Source organism: Cavia porcellus, unplaced genomic scaffold, assembly GCF_034190915.1.
Source record: "Cavia porcellus strain 051 isolate PalLab524CR breed Dunkin Hartley unplaced genomic scaffold, mCavPor4.1 scaffold_4, whole genome shotgun sequence".
Classification (NCBI taxonomy): Eukaryota; Metazoa; Chordata; class Mammalia; order Rodentia; family Caviidae; genus Cavia; species Cavia porcellus.
In genome coordinates this window covers 77206036-77224686 of record NW_026947487.1, presented here as the reverse complement: position 1 = coordinate 77224686, position 18651 = coordinate 77206036, and the positions used below count along the sequence as shown (strand labels likewise).

Sequence of the window (18651 nt, the reverse complement as noted above, 5' to 3'; positions counted from 1 at the left end):
GGAACAAGCCATGAGGAAGACAACAATCATAAATATACATGCAATAAACACCAGTGCAGCCAAACATGTAAAACAATTATTAAAGGACATGAAAAAAATCAAATACGTCCTAATCCAATCATATTGGGAGTACCTCACATATTGGGAGTACAAAACACAAATCAACTAGACAAAAAAAAAAAAAAAACAAAAAAACAAAAAACAAAACCCAATAATGAAACTGTACAACTAAATCAAACTTTTGAGCAAATGAACTTAGTAGACAGTTATAGTGTATTCCCCTCCACAACATCAGAATACACATTCTTCTTGGCTGCACATAGGATATTCTCCAAAATAGACAATATATTGACTCACAGAACAGGATTAAGTAAATGTAAAGGAACTGAAATTATCTTGTGCATACTATCAAAGCACAGTAAAATGAAATTGGAAATCCAAGCCAAAGGAAATGACAAGACCTTAATAAACACATGGAAATTAAATAGCACCCTACTGAACAAACAATGGGTCACAGATGAAATTGAAGAAGAAATTAGGCAGTTTTTATACCTGAATGATAACAACACAACATACTGGTATTGTGATACACAATGAAAGCAGTTTTAAGGGGGGAATTTATAGCAGCAAATACCCTATCAGGAAACCAGATCAAGCACATATAAACTATTTAATGTTGAACCTTAAACTTCTACAAAAAAAGAGCACGATAAATAAAAGCTCATACAAGGGAGGAAATTATAAAGATCACAGCAGAAATTAACACACTGGAGACAAAAAAAAGGAAAGAATCAATGAATTGAAGAGTTGGTTCTTTGAAAGATTAAACAAAATTGACAAAACCTTAGCGAACCTTACCAAAAAAGGGAACAAGACTCAAATCCACGCAATGAGGAATGAAAAGGTCAAAATCACAACAGATCCTGCAGAAATCCAGAAAATCATCTATATCTACTTTGAAACTTGTGTTCTGGAAAGATGAAAAATACAGACGCAATGGATAGATTCACAGATACATATGAATTACCAAAGCTGAATCAAGAAGATATAAAAGCCCTAAATAACCCAATGTCAATCAGTGAAACTGAAAATGTAATTAAAAACCTATCAACAAAGAAAAGCTCACACCTTGATGGATTCACTGCTGAATTCTACAAGAAATTTAATGAAAATCTAACATCATTACTCTTTACTGAAATTGAAAAGGAAGCAATACTTCCAACGTCATGCCTGGAAGCAAGCATTACTCTGATACTAAAACCAGAAAAGGACCCCACTAAGAAAGAAAATAATAGGCCAATCTCCCTAATGAACATTGATGTAAAAATCCTCAATAAGATACTGGTAAAAAGACTGCAGCAAATCATTAGAAGATTGTATACCATGACCATGTGGGATTCATCTCAGGGATGCAGGGATGGTTTAACATACATAACATAAACTCTTCAATACACCATATTAACGGAGCCAAGGACAAAAATCACAGTCATCTCAAAAGATGCAGAAAAAACCTTTGACAAAGTCCAGCACCCATTCATGGTAACAACCTTACAGAAAATTGGAATAGATAGATGCTCTTATCTCAATCTGAAAGAAGCCATCTATGACAAACCAACAGCCAATATCATACTAAATGGACAAAAACTGAAAGCTTTCTAACATTAGGAACAAGACAAGGATGCTCACTGTCCCCACTCTTTATTCAACAGAGTCCTGGAAACTTTAGCGGGAGCAATTAGAAAAGAGAGAGAAATAAAAGGAATAAAGATAGGAAAGGAAGAAGTGAATCTATCATTATTTATAGATGACATGAGACTACTTAGAAGACCTCAAGAATCCACCAAAAGACTTTTGTATTTAATAAGCAAATTCAGTAACAAAGCTGGTTTCAAAGTCAACATTCAAAAATCAATAGCCTTCCTGTACATGAAAAACAAATTCACTGAGACAGAAATCAGCAAAACAATACCTTTTACAATAGCATCCAAAAACATGAAATACCTAAGAATGTATCTAACAAAGAACTGAAGTACTCTGAAAAAGGATAATGAAGAGGATATTAGACAATGGAGAGATACTTCATGCTCTTGAGTAGGAATAATGGATTTAATGAAAGTGGCCATACTTCAAAACTGTTATCCAGAGGCAATCTCAATCAAAACTCGAAAAGCGTATCTCCCTGAATTACAGAAAACATTCCTAAAATTCCTCTGGAAGAAGAAGAGACCTTGAATAGCAAAGGCAATCCTAGACAACAAAGACAAGACAGGGGGTATCAGTCTCTGACCTAAAATTATACTATAAAGCTAGTGATAAAAACAGTGTGGGTACTGGCAAAGAAACAGATCCAAAGAGCAATGGAATAAATTAGAAGATGCAGAAACAACTCCAGACACACTACGCCATTTTATCTTTGACAAATATTTGCCTTTGCCTAACATTCACTGGAAGAAAGATAGCCTTTTTAATAAATGGTGCTGGACAAACTGGCTCTACATATGCCAAAGATTAAAACTGGACCATATCTTTTATCATTATCAAACTAAAATTGGAATGGATCAAAAGTCTTAATATTAAAACAGAAAAACTAAATCCGCTGGAAAATAGAGTAAGTAAAACTCTTAAAGACATTGATATAGACAGAGACTTTATGAACAAAACCCAGATTGCACAGGAAATATCACAAAGAATCAATTTGGATCTCACCTTTGTGAAAAGCTTTTGCACAGAAAGAGAAACCATCAACAGAGTGAAGAGAAAAACCACTACATGAAAATGTTTGCCTGCTGTTCCTCAAAGGATTACTATTGAGAATATATAAAGAACTAAAACAAAAACAAAAACAAAAAAATCAGTTCTCCCAGATTTAAAGACCCAATTCAAAATGGGCATCTGAGATGAATACATACTTCTCAGATGAAGAAATACATACAGCAAATAAATGCATTAAAAAATGTTCAACATTACTGCTTATTTGAGAGATGCAAATTAAAACAACCCTGAGATTCCATTTCAGCCCTAAAATAGCTAAGATCAAGAAATCAACCAATGACAAATGCTGGAGAGGCTGGGGGGAGGGGAATCCTTCTCTTCTGCTGGTGGGAATGCAGACTGCTGCAACCACTGTGGAAATGAGTATGCAGATTCCTCAAAAAATTAGAATTGGAGGTCCCATTTGACCCAGCTACTACCCTTATGGGTATTCCAAAAGAATCAAAAACATCATATCACAGTGATATACGTGCACTCACATTTATAGCAGCACAGTTTGTAATAGCCAGATCTTGGAAACAACCTAAATGCCCACAGACTAAGGAATGAATAAAAAAGATGTGGTGTTTTTATATAATGGAGTACTACTCAGCCATAAAGTATGATAAATTGGAGACTTCTGTAGGCAAATGGATGCATTCTGAGAGCCTACTCATCAGTGAGACAAATAAGACATGTGCAAACATGACAGTTTTATTAGTGTGAGAAGGTAAAAGAAAAAACAAATATGTGTATATATATAAAAATAATAGTTAAGATATACTACTTATTTCTGAGTTCGCTGAAGAGAAAGATTTTTGCTGGTATTGTTTGCTCAATTGAATGTGGATGTCTTGTGGTCTATGTGAACGATTTGGGATGGCAATGTACCATGTTGCCCCTGATTGACAGGTTTTGAAATTTTGTCGTGCTTTTTTTCCCCTTATTTTTTCTTTCTTTTTATCCTTGAATATATAGAGAACCCTTTTCCAATCTTGCTATGGTCCAGGAAGGTTTATAATAGTAATACCAAGAGAAGTCATTGGAATTCCAGTGAGTTAATTCCATCTACCACTTCCAGTACAACCCATGATGAGAAAAGACACTGAAATATATAGTTATGGGAAGCCAAGGGGTCCTAAGTTCAGCCAAGACTGCAGTTCAATGAACAAAGGCCTCTACCCAGAGCCCTTCCCAAGTTTTATTAATTTTCCATAGGGGAGGGGCTTGGGGATGAGTGACCGTGAGAGTGGCAGGAAATATGTGACTGCCATGACTATGGTGAGTTGGGGTAGGTAGATCTGAGATCACCTCCGTGATAAGCAGATGGCCAGAAATGCTACATAACACTACATAACACAGCAAGAAAGTAATCTACATAACACAGGTGAGATAATATCTAATAATTTGGCATTCGTGCTTTAGTTCTGATGTATAATCTTTTTTGTCCTGAGAAGTCACAGCTTCTTGCTCGAGGCTCAGTCCCAGCCGACAGTGTGGAGCATGGGTTTCTATCCCACCAGACTCAACCATGTATTTGGAGAATCAATTGTTGGGGTAACACTGACCTGTTACCTTATTTCAGAGATTACACATCAGCTCCTCAGCCAGCCTAATTTACATTGCTTAAGGCCAATTGAAGGGAAAAGGAAATAACCTAGCCAGTACATATCAACATATGGAGATAGGGTCAAATTTATCCAAAATGGAGATAGTTGTTCCCCTTTTCAAGGAGTCAAGCAGAGTTGTCTCTGTGGTTCCCCACAGAAAAAAATGGATTTCAAAACAAAAACAAAACAGAACCTCCTGACATATTTTTATGAGGAACTGATAGTAGGTTCTTATAGCAGAATAGTTGACAATAGGAAATAAAGCAATGAGGCATAACTGTTATATAACCTCCATATATGATATCATCCACCAAACCAAAAAACTGAACAGTACAGTAAAATTCATCAAATATAATGGTCAGGTGTGTCTGACACACACACACACACACTCACAGAGGACAGCTGTGGAGGACTGAAGCATGTTCCACAGACTTAAGTCACCTGCATGTGCTGGTGGTTCTACCCTCCGGACACCTATTTCTGCTTCACTACTGCCCTTCTTCAGCCACCATCTATAGCAGTAAGGAAACTGGGAGCAGTAAAGAGCTCCAACTACATATGGTTCACCATGATTCACACAATTGTGAGGGCATCCCAAAGTGAAGATTGTTATACTATAATCTCATTGAAGGGAATTTCAAAAGGAAAGAAAGACTGATTAATTTACATGGATTTTCAGGTCCAATACCCACAAACTCAACATACTTTCATTGTGAATCTGCAATCCAAATGTAACTTACATGATCCAATCTTGTCTTTTTAAAAGATTGATCATCATTAAATTCATCCTCTTCATACGGCTCTGACGAAGAAGATAATTTTCTTTTCCTGGGCCCACCACCTTTTAAAACAGAGAAGCATACTTAAATTTCACACAGAAAAAACAAAACTTAATTTGCTTCAGAATAGAGGTAAAAATGCATCCCACTGACTACACAGTTCTCTTTCAGGTCTAATGTTTTTTCTTCTACATATATTTAGACTGAAGTGAAGGTGAACATGCTCTGTAGTCTTCTCAAACCAGAAATCAGTGTAATGCACTATTTGTAAACCATCACATTAGTAATGCTAAAAATATTCTCCAAATGATAATTAATTATACTCTGTACACCAACTATCTATTAAACATTATGTTCGGAGAATAAATACTTCAGAAATATATTTTTACTAATGTGAAAACATGGTTAAAGCCTGCAAAAGTTTACAATTTTAGCATTAACTTTATTGGAATCAGAATTGTGCAGTTACACAATATTCAAAGCAAGCACATACACTGTAGTATTTGAGTCATTACAAAATAAAACCGAATAACATAAACCTTTAAGGCACAGTAACCACATTAGTATGAGTACTTGTTTCCTCCTACTTCATTCCATAACGCAAAAATGCATTGTATATACACAATCTAATTTCCAGAATTCGCCTTACGAGTGGCAAAATACAACCATCTTATCACTAGATATTAATGCCATGTTACTTAGATGTTTTAACTCTTTCCTAAAAAAGATGACGCAACTAAAAACACAACACCAATAAATTCATATTTTTACTTTCTAAACATTTTTGTAAACAAAGGAGATACTATGTAAAAACTTCCTCACAGCTTAATATACAGGGACATATTGTCTATAGAAGATTTTAATTTGTGGTAAAACTCAGCTCCAGTATCAGGACTTGTAAACTTAAAATTGTTATTTTATTTTAAAAAGGCCTTTTGTTGCAAATATCCTAAAACACAATAGTTTCCTGTGGCAACACAGTAAAGATTATCTCATCTTTCAGTTAGAAAAGGCATCATTCTGTACGGCACCTAAAAGTGTTCTCTAAGAAGTTTGCAAGTATCCTGTCCAGTTCAACACACAGCAAGAAAGTATACTTAAAAAAAGCAAGAAAACCCTACTTTCTTATTTTCTTGTACTTTGTCAAAATTTTAAAAAAATTCAACCTTAACTGAGGTTTAAATTTAGTAAGGACTATAAACTCTCTGAGGAGGGGTTTCTGTTCCTTGTCTCCTTATACATCCTCAGGGCCTCCAACAGCATGTACTAGGTATTAGCTGGGGTCTAAGAAACATTTACTAAAATGATGAAGAAGTCAAATGACAGAAAATGCTCTAGAGATAAAAGGCCAGACACCAGTATGGAATAATCATTCTACAGCCTGTTTTTAATGGAAGGATTAATGTGACATTTCCTAACCCATTAAAACTCAACAAGTGTTAACTGAGCCTTTTTTTTTTTTTTTTGGTATCAAACTGACAACCTTGCATTACCAAGCAAGCACTTGAACCGCAGAGCTAAATCTCTGGCTCTAGTCTATCATTTTATTAGGTGCTTCAAAAATGCTTTAAGTACTAGAGATATCTTAATGAGGAAAATAGGTCAACTCTTGCCTGTACCATTTTCTCTTATCAGATGGCTCCTAAGAACTCAGTGCATACCAGGCCCCACAGTAAGGAAGTTATACTAACTTTATTAGTTGTTCTTCAAAAGAACTCATGAGTTTAGTACAGGATACTATCTTACTGCTGATAAACAAAGAACACAGAAGAGTAAGGCAATACTGCCCACGGTCACACAGCTATTATGCAGAAAACAAAAATACACAAATATTCTGTGTAGGTGGTGCCCACATCAATACTGTTCTCTTGTTTAAAATGGAGAAAATGAAAAGTTTTTAGTATTTCATGTGCACGAAAGATTATCATACTTAGGATCCATTGTAATCAATTGGCTGAGTGAGGAGAAAGTGAGGTAAAATAAGTGGTGGAGAAAGATGACTGGCCTATACATAACCTAAATTAAGAAAACATTTTAACTGTATATACCAGTGCATACTTGTAATCTCAGCACTCTAGGTGACTAAGGCAAGCAGATTATTGGTTCAATACCCAGTCTATGCAACTGTGCAACTTACCAAGACTCTGTCTCAAAATAATAAAAATTTTAGGGCTGGTGATATAGCTCAGTGCAAAAGCCCTGGTTTCAATGCTTCATACTCCAAAAGTAAAAAACTCTACTTAGGGCAAGGGGCATGCGTCATACACAGTTAATGAAAGAACAAACTGGTACAGCCTTAACAAAATACGGAAGTACATATAAGAAGTAAACATGTGCATACTCTGAGGAATCTAGCTTAAAATTTAGCCTACAGAAATAAAGACTTGTGTAAAATTAATAATAGAAACGAACAGCAAGAAGAAAACAAATGCTAAGAATAAACTAACCCTATGAGTAGTCACAGGGAATTGTCATGAAGTGATTTAAAATAAGATACCTAGTTGCACCGACAAGATACGCAAGGTAAATTATATGTTTTATACTCTAGTGTACATGTGCACTATACAGTGTGCCTGAACACAGGAAAAAGTCAATGGAGTACAGGGTTATTTTCATTATTTACTTTAAATGTTTTTCAGTAACAGGATTACAGGTGATTTTTATTTTTGATATGTGTAAATTAACAAAAAATCAAGATATTATTTGCTTAAAAAAATTGGTAATATTTTCTATATTGCAAGCTCCTTGAAATGCTTTTTTTAATCAGAAGCCTGAAACACAGGGTACGTATTTACTCAATGAAGGAATGCTGATTACCAGCAAGGACTTTCCACAAGATATTAGTTCCTACTGACCCAGGTTTGTAGACCTGTAAATAAAACCACAGTGCAATTAGAGAGGATATTTAAAAGAGGAGGAAAATATACCTTCCAAAACTTCACTGTTATGGAATTTGATCTGTAGGAAACAAACAAAATTACCAGTGAGAAGCTGGTCCTTCTCTTTCTTGAGGGAGGAAAAAAAAAAAAAAAAAAATCAACCTACAAATTTGGTTCCCAAGTATCTGTATGATCTCAGTGAAGTTACTAACCATCAGTTTCTTCATCTAAAAAAAACTGAAGCTATTAGTACTTCACAGGTTCTTGTAAGAATTCAGGAAAGTACAAGGTAAACTGCAGAGCACTGTTAATAAAATATTATTATTATGCAACTAATAAACCAAATGACTTAAAAGGCAGCCAGGTGTACCTGCATCACCGAACATCAGCAAGGCGGCAGCAATGGCTCCATCCATAGTGGTCGTTGATTCAATCAACTAACAGGAAAATAAAAGATAAATGTTTAAAAAATAACACTGAAAGAAGTATTTCACAAAGTTATTGAAATATTTAAGAGAAATACATTAAATATACAGGGTGGAATATATGTGTGTTATTGTGTAATTCAGGAAGTTGTATGATATATTTTCATTGATTATTCACTTATTTAAACATTTAAAGAAGATTTTAAAATTTCATCCACTTATTTAAAAAGTTTGGACTTATTCAAGTGTGTATCCTAAAATGCATACAATTTACTCTTTTTCACTAAAAATAGTAACTAAACCATAGTGTATATATGCTACATTCCAGGCTTTTGTTGTTTTAATTACAAAGCTTTTTACTGAAATCTTGAAAACTTCCCCTATTTCTGTGTTTACAGGTATTGTGTGTGTAGAGATGGAGCGAGATAGGAAAGAAAAAGGACAGGGAGACTGAAGGGAAAGAGAGGCAAGAAAGGAAGAATGATGGTCACTTATACTCCTTTTTTATTTTTAGAATAAAAAGGCAAACTCTGATCTTTGAATAATCAATTTCTTAAAATGAATAAAAGGATTCCCAATTTTTATTTTATTTCTGAATGGCCTGAAGCTCCACAAGAATGTAATGCATATAATATTTACCTAGTAATTTCAATACATTTTTTATATTGTTCAGTAACATTTCAGATTTTGGAAAAAACTAAGTAAGACACATTTTTCCTATTAGTTTCTCATATTTCCAACAAGCTACTTATTTTTAAAAAACCCTATGGAGGAGGGGATGCTAGGGAATAATACAGGAACCTGTCTGTAACAGGCAAATATTCTACAGCTGAGCTACCTCTGTAGCCCTTACTTTTTTTTTTTTTTTTTTTTTTGTCTTTTTCGTTTTTATCGGTACCAGGGATTGAACTCACGACTGCCTGCTTACAAGGCAGGAACTTATGCCGCTGAGCTAAATCCCCAGCCCCAGCCCTTACTTTTTAATAAGCTATTTTTATATTAAAACGGTTGTAAGTCAAATCTAAGAATACTTTCTTAATACTACTTTTTTCTCATTTTGGAACCTCTGACATTCTCTAAGTCCCTCTTCATTTTCAAAATAGTCAAAGCATATTCTTACCAAGCCTAGGGCTAGATTTACATTTCATCACTTCTTGAGCTCTTTGATAAACAGCTAAAAATTTTTAATTTGTAAATATTACTTTTCTCTTGAACTGAGGGAATCACTTGAAATATAAATGACTTTAAAAGAGTGTTCCCCCTTGAAGTGAATGTTAAATTTCCACAATGTCAGGTACTGATTAATAAGACAGAAATAATTAACTATGGGGAACTTACATAAGTGTTTCCAGTGGGAGGAATCCCATTGTAGAAACACTTGAACACAAGAAAACCTTGCAACCTAAGGGGGTTTGGAAGATTAAAATATTAAGATGATTTTATTACTTATAAGTGAATAGCCTTCTCTATTAATAAACTATGACTCTCACGAAGTAAATTTCAAACCTTCACCTTTACTACATAAAAGAATTATCTTCAAACATGTACCTTTAGAAAAATGGCTATCCACCAAACTAGAACAAGGACTAAAGAGAGACTTTTATCATCATCACAGCTACAACTGATTATTATAAAAGGTACAACCTTAAGTAAATCAGCATCACTTCTTTGTGGAAAAAGTTCCTTCAAAGTCTGAAGTTTAGCATCTTTAAGATCTTCTAGTGCAGAAATGTCTTCCAGTTCTGAAATCCCATCGTTTCTTTGTGACATGGTAGGAAGGCTCTGGGACTCTTCATCTTCAGATGGTTCAGAACTAAAAATATTTTTGGAGGGGAAAATTTTTTTAATACATTGCTAACTTTATTATTGTACTGTCTATATGTATTCGATATTCATAACACAGATTATCTATCAATCTTTTCTACATTAATGAAATCTGTATTTGTCAGAAGAAAAGACCTTCTTTTCATTTCAACATAGTTCCATACATAAAATTATCAAAGTTAGCCTACTTTGAAGAAAATCTCTAATTATCTGGACTGGGATGGAAAAGGTGAAAAGGGGAACTACCTGAAATTATCTTCTTTATCCAATGCTCTGCATGTTAAATAGTGTTGTCTTTCTTCTTCTGAGAAATTAGGAACATGCAGCCAGGCATAGAGACATATGCTTATAGAACTCTGGGAGGCCGAGACCAGAGGATCCCTCAGTCTGGGCAACCTAGCAACTTTATGAAACTGTTTCAAAGTTAAAAATACAAAAACAGATTCTGCCTTGGGAACTGAAAGTACAAGCATCCTGCGGTGGGGCATTGGAACATCGATCGAAGCATGGTACGGGACCCTGCCCAGCATCCTCCATCATCAGATCCCCCAGGAAGGTCCTTCCTGGCCTAGTTGGGCCCTGCCCAGTGACCCCTAAGTGCCTGTGCTCACCTTGCAAGCTGAAAGTGTGTGCAGCAATCTCCATCCAGGTTTGCAACCGTGGCATGTTACTCACAGCAGGTAGGGCCCTGCCCAGTGCCCCCTATCATGGGAAGACCCACAGGAAGGTCCCTCTTGGCCTAGTTGGGTCCTGCCCTGAGACACTTGAGTGGCTGGGACCCAACTTGTAAGGCTGGTCTAATCACCTCCACTCAACTGGGGAAACTCCCTCCAGTAGAGATAGGTATTCTCAACCCAAGAAACAGCTGAGACCTTGCCTTCAACTTCCCTAAGGGAATACAGGAAAATGAGAAACAAAAAGAGTAAAATGCAATCTTAAACCTCCAGCCCATCCCAAGCAAGCCTAGGAGACATGGACACAGAAGAAAATATAAGCTATGCACCTGAAACCCCTAAAATGTTAGTGATTGAAGTAAAGAAACAACTCCAGGAAGCTATATAAAAGAACTATGATCAGAAATGATCTCCCAGGTAAAAGAAGAAATGATAAATGTAATGAAAGAAATGCTGAACACATCTCAAGAAGGCATAGTTAAAAGATTAGAGGAACAATGCCACAAAGATGGAAACCTTGAACAAACAATGTAAGAAATAAACAGAATGCATGAAATAGATTCAAAGAGATATCCAGAAAATCAAAAATCCCATTGATGGCAAAACTGCCTCAAAGAAAGTGAAGACAGACTTTCAGGCCTCAAAAATTGCAGTTAGTTAACAGGAAAGGAAACATCTTTTAAAAATAACAAGGAATCAGGAAATAACAATTTAAAGCTGCAAGATGATGCAAAGAAAAGCAACATAAGATTGATAGATGTAAAACAAAAAAAAGATGACAACACAAATGATATCAATGCTATTTATAGAATAGCTGAAAATTTCCCAAACATGAATACGGAAACTGGCACACACATAACTGAAGCATATAGAACTCCAAATACGATAACCAAAATAAAACTACACCCATAGAATAATCAACATCCCAGAAATTCACCGTAAGCACAGAATATAAAAAGCGGTTAAGAAAGCAGAGACATATCATCACCTCTAAAGCAAAGCCTATCAGAATCACAGCAGACTTCTCAACACAAACAATGAAGTCAAGAAAAGTACGGAGTGAAGTATTTCAGATCCTAAAGGAAAACACCTTCTAACCCAGAATGATGTACCTTGCAAAACTGTCCTTCAAAATTGATGGAGAAGATACTTCCATGACACAGAACAGCTAAAGAACTTCATGACCATCAAACCAATCCTGCAAAGAATACTGAAAGACATTCTAGATAGACATAGGAAAAAACCACTAAGTATGGTAAACAAACAGAGGGGAAAGGTAAAAAACCAACAGCAGAAAGATAACACAACAAAATAAACCAATATATACCAATTATAAACATTAATGTAAATGGCCTCCATTCACCAATTACAAGAAACAACATTCAATCATATGCTGTATACAGGAAACCCATCTAACCCAAAAGGAAACTCATAGTCAGACAGTCAAAGTATAGAACAATACTTCATGCAACAGGAACCCAAAAAAAGTGGAGGTAGCTATTCTGTTTGCAGACAACCAAGAATGACCCAAAGAGATAAAGAAGGTCACTAATTACTAGTTAGGGGAAAACTTCAGGAGGCAGAGATAACAATCTTTAATATATATGCACCAAATTTGGAAGTACTAGTTATACAAAACAAATATTAACAGAAATGAAAAATCAATAAACAATAACACAATCACAATGGAGACCTTAATACTCCATTGATACAAAGAGACAGATCAACGAGACAGAAAATCAGCAAATAAGTAACAACAGAATCACACCTGTGAACAAATGGAACTAGTAGACATGTACAGGGTGTTCCATCCAACCTCACATTCTTCTCAGCAGCATATGGGACATTCTCTAAAGTAGACCATATACTAGCCCACAGAACATGCTTAAGTAAATGCAAAAGAATTGAAATTATCCCATGCATGTTATCGGGTCATAGTGCCATGAAGCTAGGAATTAATGACAAAAGAAACTGCAAAAACTCCACAAACACATAGAAGTTGAATAATACACTCCTGAGCAATAAGTGGATTACAGAGGAAAATAAAGAAGAAATTAAACAGTATCTACCAGCAAATGAAAATATAAATACAACTTACTGGAACCTGTGGGATGTACTGAAAGCAGTCCTCAGAAGAAAATTTATTGCAGTGAATTCCCACATCAGAAAAACAATAAACAACCAGATGCTACACCTCAAACATCTAGAAAAAGAAGAAAAAGTCAAGCCCAAAGCCAAAAGAAGAGAAGAAACTAAAAAGATCAGAGCAGAAATCAGCACAGTAGAGACTAAGAAAACAATACAAAGAATCAATGAATCAAAGAGTTGGTTCTTTGGAAGAATAAATAAAAATGATAAGTCCCTAGCCAACCTTACTTTAAAAAAAAGGAAAAAAACCTCAAATTCATGCAATAAGGAATAAAAAGGATGAAATCACTGCAGACCCTGTGGAAATATAGAAGATCACCAATATGGACTTCAAAAACCTCTACTGTCATAGATTTGATAACACAGAAGCAGTGGACAGATTCCTAGAAACATATGAACTACGAAAGCTGGATCAAGAAGATGTGAAACTGCTAAGTAATCCGATTACAATTAATGAAATTGAAAATGTAATTTAAATCTTACCAACAAAGAAAAGCCCAGGTCCTGATAGATTCACTGCAGAATTCTACAAGAAATTCAAGGAAGACTCAATGCCAACACTTCTCAAACTATTCAATTTAATTGAAAGGGAAGCAATTCTCCCTAACTCATTCCTGGAAGCAAGTATTATCCTAATACCAAAACCAAAGAAAGACCCAACCAAAAAGAGAACTACAGGCCAATCTCCTTAATGAACATAGATGCAAAAATTCTCAATAAAATACTTGCAAACAGAGTGCAGCAGATCATCAAGATTATATACCATGACGAAGTGGGATTCATCCCAGGAATGCAGGGATGGTTCAACATACACAAATCAATAAATATAATCCACTGTATTAATAGAGCCAAAAATAAGAATCATATGATCATTTCTATAGATGCAAAAAAAGCTTTTGATAAGATTCAACCCTCATTCATACTAAGACCTCTACAGAAAATCAGAATAGATGGTCTTTACCTCAATATGATAATAGCCATCTATGACAAATGATAAAAGCCATCTATGACAAACCAATAGCCATTTAAATGGCCAAAAACTGAAAGCCTTTACTCTTAAATCAGGAACAAGACAAGGATGTCCATTATCACCACTCCTATTCAATACAGTGCTGGAAATACTAGCCAAAGCAATTAAGACAAGAGAGAGAAATAAAAAGAGTAAGGATAGGAAAAGAAGAAGTTAAATTATCATTATTTGCAGACGACATGATATTCTACTTAGAAGATGCCCAAAACTCCACTGAAAGACTCCTGGGCATAATAACTAAATTCAGCAATGTAGCTGAATACAGTCACCACTCAAAAATCAAGAGCATTCCTATACACAAACAAAATCACTGAGAGAAATAAGAGAAGCCACACCTTTCACAATAGCATCCAAAAAAAAAAAATGAAATACTTAGGAATCAACCTAACAAAAGAAGTAAAAGATCTATTCAGTGAAAATTATATTACCCTGAAAAGAGAAACTGAAGATCTCAGAAAATGGAAAGACATTCCTTGTACATGGATAGGAAGAACAAATATTGTGAAAATGGCCATTCTTCCAAAATTGTTATACAGATTTAATGCAATTCCAATCAAAATACCACTAGCATACCTCACAGGTCTAGAGAAATCATTCCCAAAATTTATCTGGGACCACAAAAGATCTAGAATAGCAAAGGCAATTCTGAGCAACAAAGGCAAGGAAGGAGGCATCACAATCCTTGACTTGAAGTATAACACAAAGCTACTGTAATAAAATCAGTGTGGTACTGGAATAAAAACAGACCTGAAGATCAATGGAATACATTAGAAGATACAACTATAACTACAAACACACTAGCCACCTTATTTTTGATAAAGGAGCCAAACACATTCACTGGAAGAAAGATAATCTCTTTAATAAGTGGTGCTGGAAAAACTGGCTCTCCATATGCCAAAAACTAAAACTAGACCCATGCCTATCACCATGCACTAAACTAAAGTCAAAATGGATCAAAGATCTAAATATTAAAATAGAAACACTAAATCTGATGAAAGACAAACTAGGTAGAAATCTTGAAGACACACAGGTAGGCAGAGAATTCATGAACAAAAATCAAACTGCACAGGAAATACTTCCCAGAATCAGTAACTGGGATCTCATCTTATTAAAATGTTTTTGCATGTCAAATGAAATCTCCAACAGAGTAAAAAGGAAACCCATAAATTCTGAAAAAATCTTAAGTCAACTATCCCTCAGAAAAGACTTTTGTCTAGAACATATAAAGAATTAAAAAAAAAAAAATCAGATCCCCAAAATTCAAAGACCCTGTCCAAAAATGGGCATCTAACACTTCTCAGATGAAGAAACCCAAATAGCAAATAAATATATGAAATAATGTTAAGCATCACTGATCATTAGAGAATGCAAATTAAAACAACTCTTGAGATTCCATCTCACTACAGAAAGAATGACCAGGATCAAGAAAACTACCAACAACTAGGCTGGGGTGGTGAGGGGAGAGGAACTCTTCTACAGTGTTGGTAGGAGTGTAGAGTAGTGCAACCACTTCGGGGGTCAGTCTGGAGGTTCCTCAAAAAGCTGGGATTAGAAGTCCCATTTGACTCAGCTATTCACTTCTGAGCATATTCCCAGAACTGAAAACATCGTATCACAATGATATATGTGCACCCATGTTTATAGCAGCACAACTTGTAGTAGCCAGATCTTGGACAATCTAAATGCCGATCAACTGAGGAATGGATAAAAAAGATGTGGTACTTGTGGAGTACTACTCAGCTATAAAGAATGATCTGATCACATTGAGATTTTTATAGGTAAATGGATGCAACTTGAGACCATACTGATAAGTGAAATAAATCAAACTTAGATGTGAAAATACCCTATTGTCTCACTAGTTTTAAGAAATGGTTAAGAGTACACAAGATACAATATCCTTAGTAAATACTGTGAAAGGGTTAAGAATCTGCTCAAAGGAGAAAAAAAAATAGTATCTCAGGGAAAAGGAGGGGAAAAAAGGGAAAAGAAAAAATATTTCAATTTGTATAAACTCACTTAAGATAGCTATTAGTTCTTGAAACAAAATAGTTAAGATTCATAAGATTGGATCAATTTTGCATGTTTGTGTCTAGTCATCTGAGGAACTCTTTGGAAGATCACTATGTAAAATTGCAAGCTTAGTTATGTTCCTATCACCTTGTTTTGAAGGTCTGTATCGTCATTGTTTTGGGCTCCTTGCTACTGTTATTTATTTGTCTTTTTATTTCTTGTTTTTCTAGTAATTTGTTTTCTTTTGTTTTGTTCTTCCCTCTAATGCAGAAAGGATAGATGTACAGTTAGAGGCTTATACAAGCCTAGAACTTTCCTAAACAGTTTATGAAAATCGACTCTATTATATGTGATATGAACAGCTACTATGAGGAAAAAGAGACATCATGGTATGCATTGCTGATTTCCTATCGTCATGCTATGAAATCCAGTAATGATTTTATTCTTTGTTTAGTGGTTTTAGTCTTTTTTTCAGTCGGTTTAGTATTATTTAATTTCAACATTCATGAAGGTATGGACAGCTATTTTGAAGAGAACAAGAGACATTATGGTAGCCATTGCTGATTTTCCTACCATTTGGTTTTGAAGGCCTGTAATACCTTCATTATTGTTTTGATCAGTTTTATACTATCTTGTTTTGTATGAATTCATTGTGTGTGAAGATATAACTATTTAGAAGAAAACAAGAAACATTATGATAGCCAATGTTGATCTCCTGTTGTCTTGCTTTGAATTCTTTGTTACTTACATTGTTTTCTTCTGATCTGCTTTGTTTTGCTTTGTTATGGTTTGTTTTACCCTCTTTAAAACAAAATGTAAATTTTATATTTTATATACAGATGTTAGGACATTTTTATAAAAAATGTGGGAATGTGGGCCTTCAGTGGGCTCATTCAGAAACAGATGGACGAAGGGAGGGATGAAGAAAGAAGACTTCCATGGTTTATGTAGATATTAGGAGAAAAGGGTTAACATCAGAATGGTCCTATTCAAGTCGCTCTGCCAGGAACAAAGCATTGCCTCAGCAGACAGGTAGTGTTTATTTCTTAAGAGGATTTCTTCTCCAACAATTAATTTTAATTCTATCCTATTTCACTTTGTATGTTTGATAATTTAGAGTCAAATTTTACTCATTTATCATGCTTCCTGAAAATTTGTTTGAAATTTTGGTTTCCTAACATGGTAGGCACTCTAGACTTTGGAACCAAAGTAACAAGCGGGTAGAAATGTAACACTTGAGAAAGACAGCAAGTTTGAAATGTACTTCAGCATATTCCTAATATTAGCAAATGGAGACTTGTGTTATGTAACGGGAGAGCTTCCTTAAAACCTACATACTATAATTCTGTAACTTCTTGATAGCTATTCATTAGTTCTGATGTCACCTCTGAGGGGTACCAATGATGTGTAAGAATTGGCTGAGAACACTGAAAAGTAAATTCCCAAGGATTAGGGATTATTTATTTATTTAGACATAGGATCTTACTATGTAGTCCAGGCTAGCCCTGAACTTAACATGCAGTCCAGGCTGGTCTCGAGCTTCAATTTAGCCACCGAAGTGCTTCGATTCCAGGTGTGGCACTGGAGTATGTATTTTTAAAAAACTACAAAGCTCACTGAACTTTGTTCTGAGAAACTGCTCTAAGCACTTAAATAAATCTCTTTATCACTATTCTTGTCTTTCAAGTGGTGGAAGACAATTACATATGCCTCCTATCCACTATTATAGCCAGACTCCCTATTCTTAATGCACTCAACATTGAACTCTCATTCTGCTTTCCTACTGTCCCTGTTGTTTACTTGCCTATCTAACAATGAAGGAATTCAGGCTCAAATTCTTGTAATTTTTGCCCTGGATACATTTTCAAAGGTCTTTACTCTTCTAGTTATCACAATTGTTACTGTGATAAGAATCACGCTTATCCAGGATGGGATATATTCATGTATCTGTGGAGCTAGTATTCATATTGTTTACAAATTTTAGGTCTCAGATTAAACTTTAAGTTCACAAAAAAATACAATTGAGGGAAAATATTCAGTAATGTTTATGAGACAAAACCAAAAGACTATTTTCTGTCAGAAAATCATTAATCTCTTCAACAAGTTGAAGCCATTAAGAAAGGGGTGGGGAATAAACCATTCTAGATTTAAGAGGTCAGTCCTAACATCTGTTTGGATGCTGGCTTTGAAAAACCAAATATTAAGTACGTGAAATCGGAATACTGTGGTATCCTGGAGGTTTGATGAGTACCAAAAATGAGTACTGAACAAACGATTTTGTTTGCAAAGGGTGGCTGTTCATGAGCCCCACTACACTGACATGTTCCAGCTTGCATGGTAAGTGTACTGGGACAAAATTTTCACATCAACTAATGTGCTTAGAGAAAGCAGCACACCATAACTACTGCAGCACACTGCCCCGTGAGAGCCCTACAAAGCCCATAGTTGGTGAGGTGACCTGGTGCTGTGCTTACACACACACACAAGAACAGAAGTGGGCAGCAGGGGCCACTGTTTCACT

At 35.2% G+C, this 18651-nt stretch overlaps 1 protein-coding gene across 1 annotated transcript in view; it reads right to left on the bottom strand.

Annotated features, from left to right (window-relative positions):
- The window catches only part of Smarcad1 (SWI/SNF-related, matrix-associated actin-dependent regulator of chromatin, subfamily a, containing DEAD/H box 1), an 84829-nt gene that overhangs the window by 47866 nt on the left and 18312 nt on the right, over positions 1-18651 (bottom strand). The window contains exons 3-5 of the mRNA XM_003472105.5: positions 10089-10257; positions 8390-8456; positions 5102-5202 (exon numbers count right to left, since the gene is read on the bottom strand). Coding sequence (XP_003472153.2) covers positions 5102-5202; positions 8390-8456; positions 10089-10257 — 337 coding nt within the window. The remainder of the gene's footprint in view (positions 1-5101; positions 5203-8389; positions 8457-10088; positions 10258-18651) is intronic.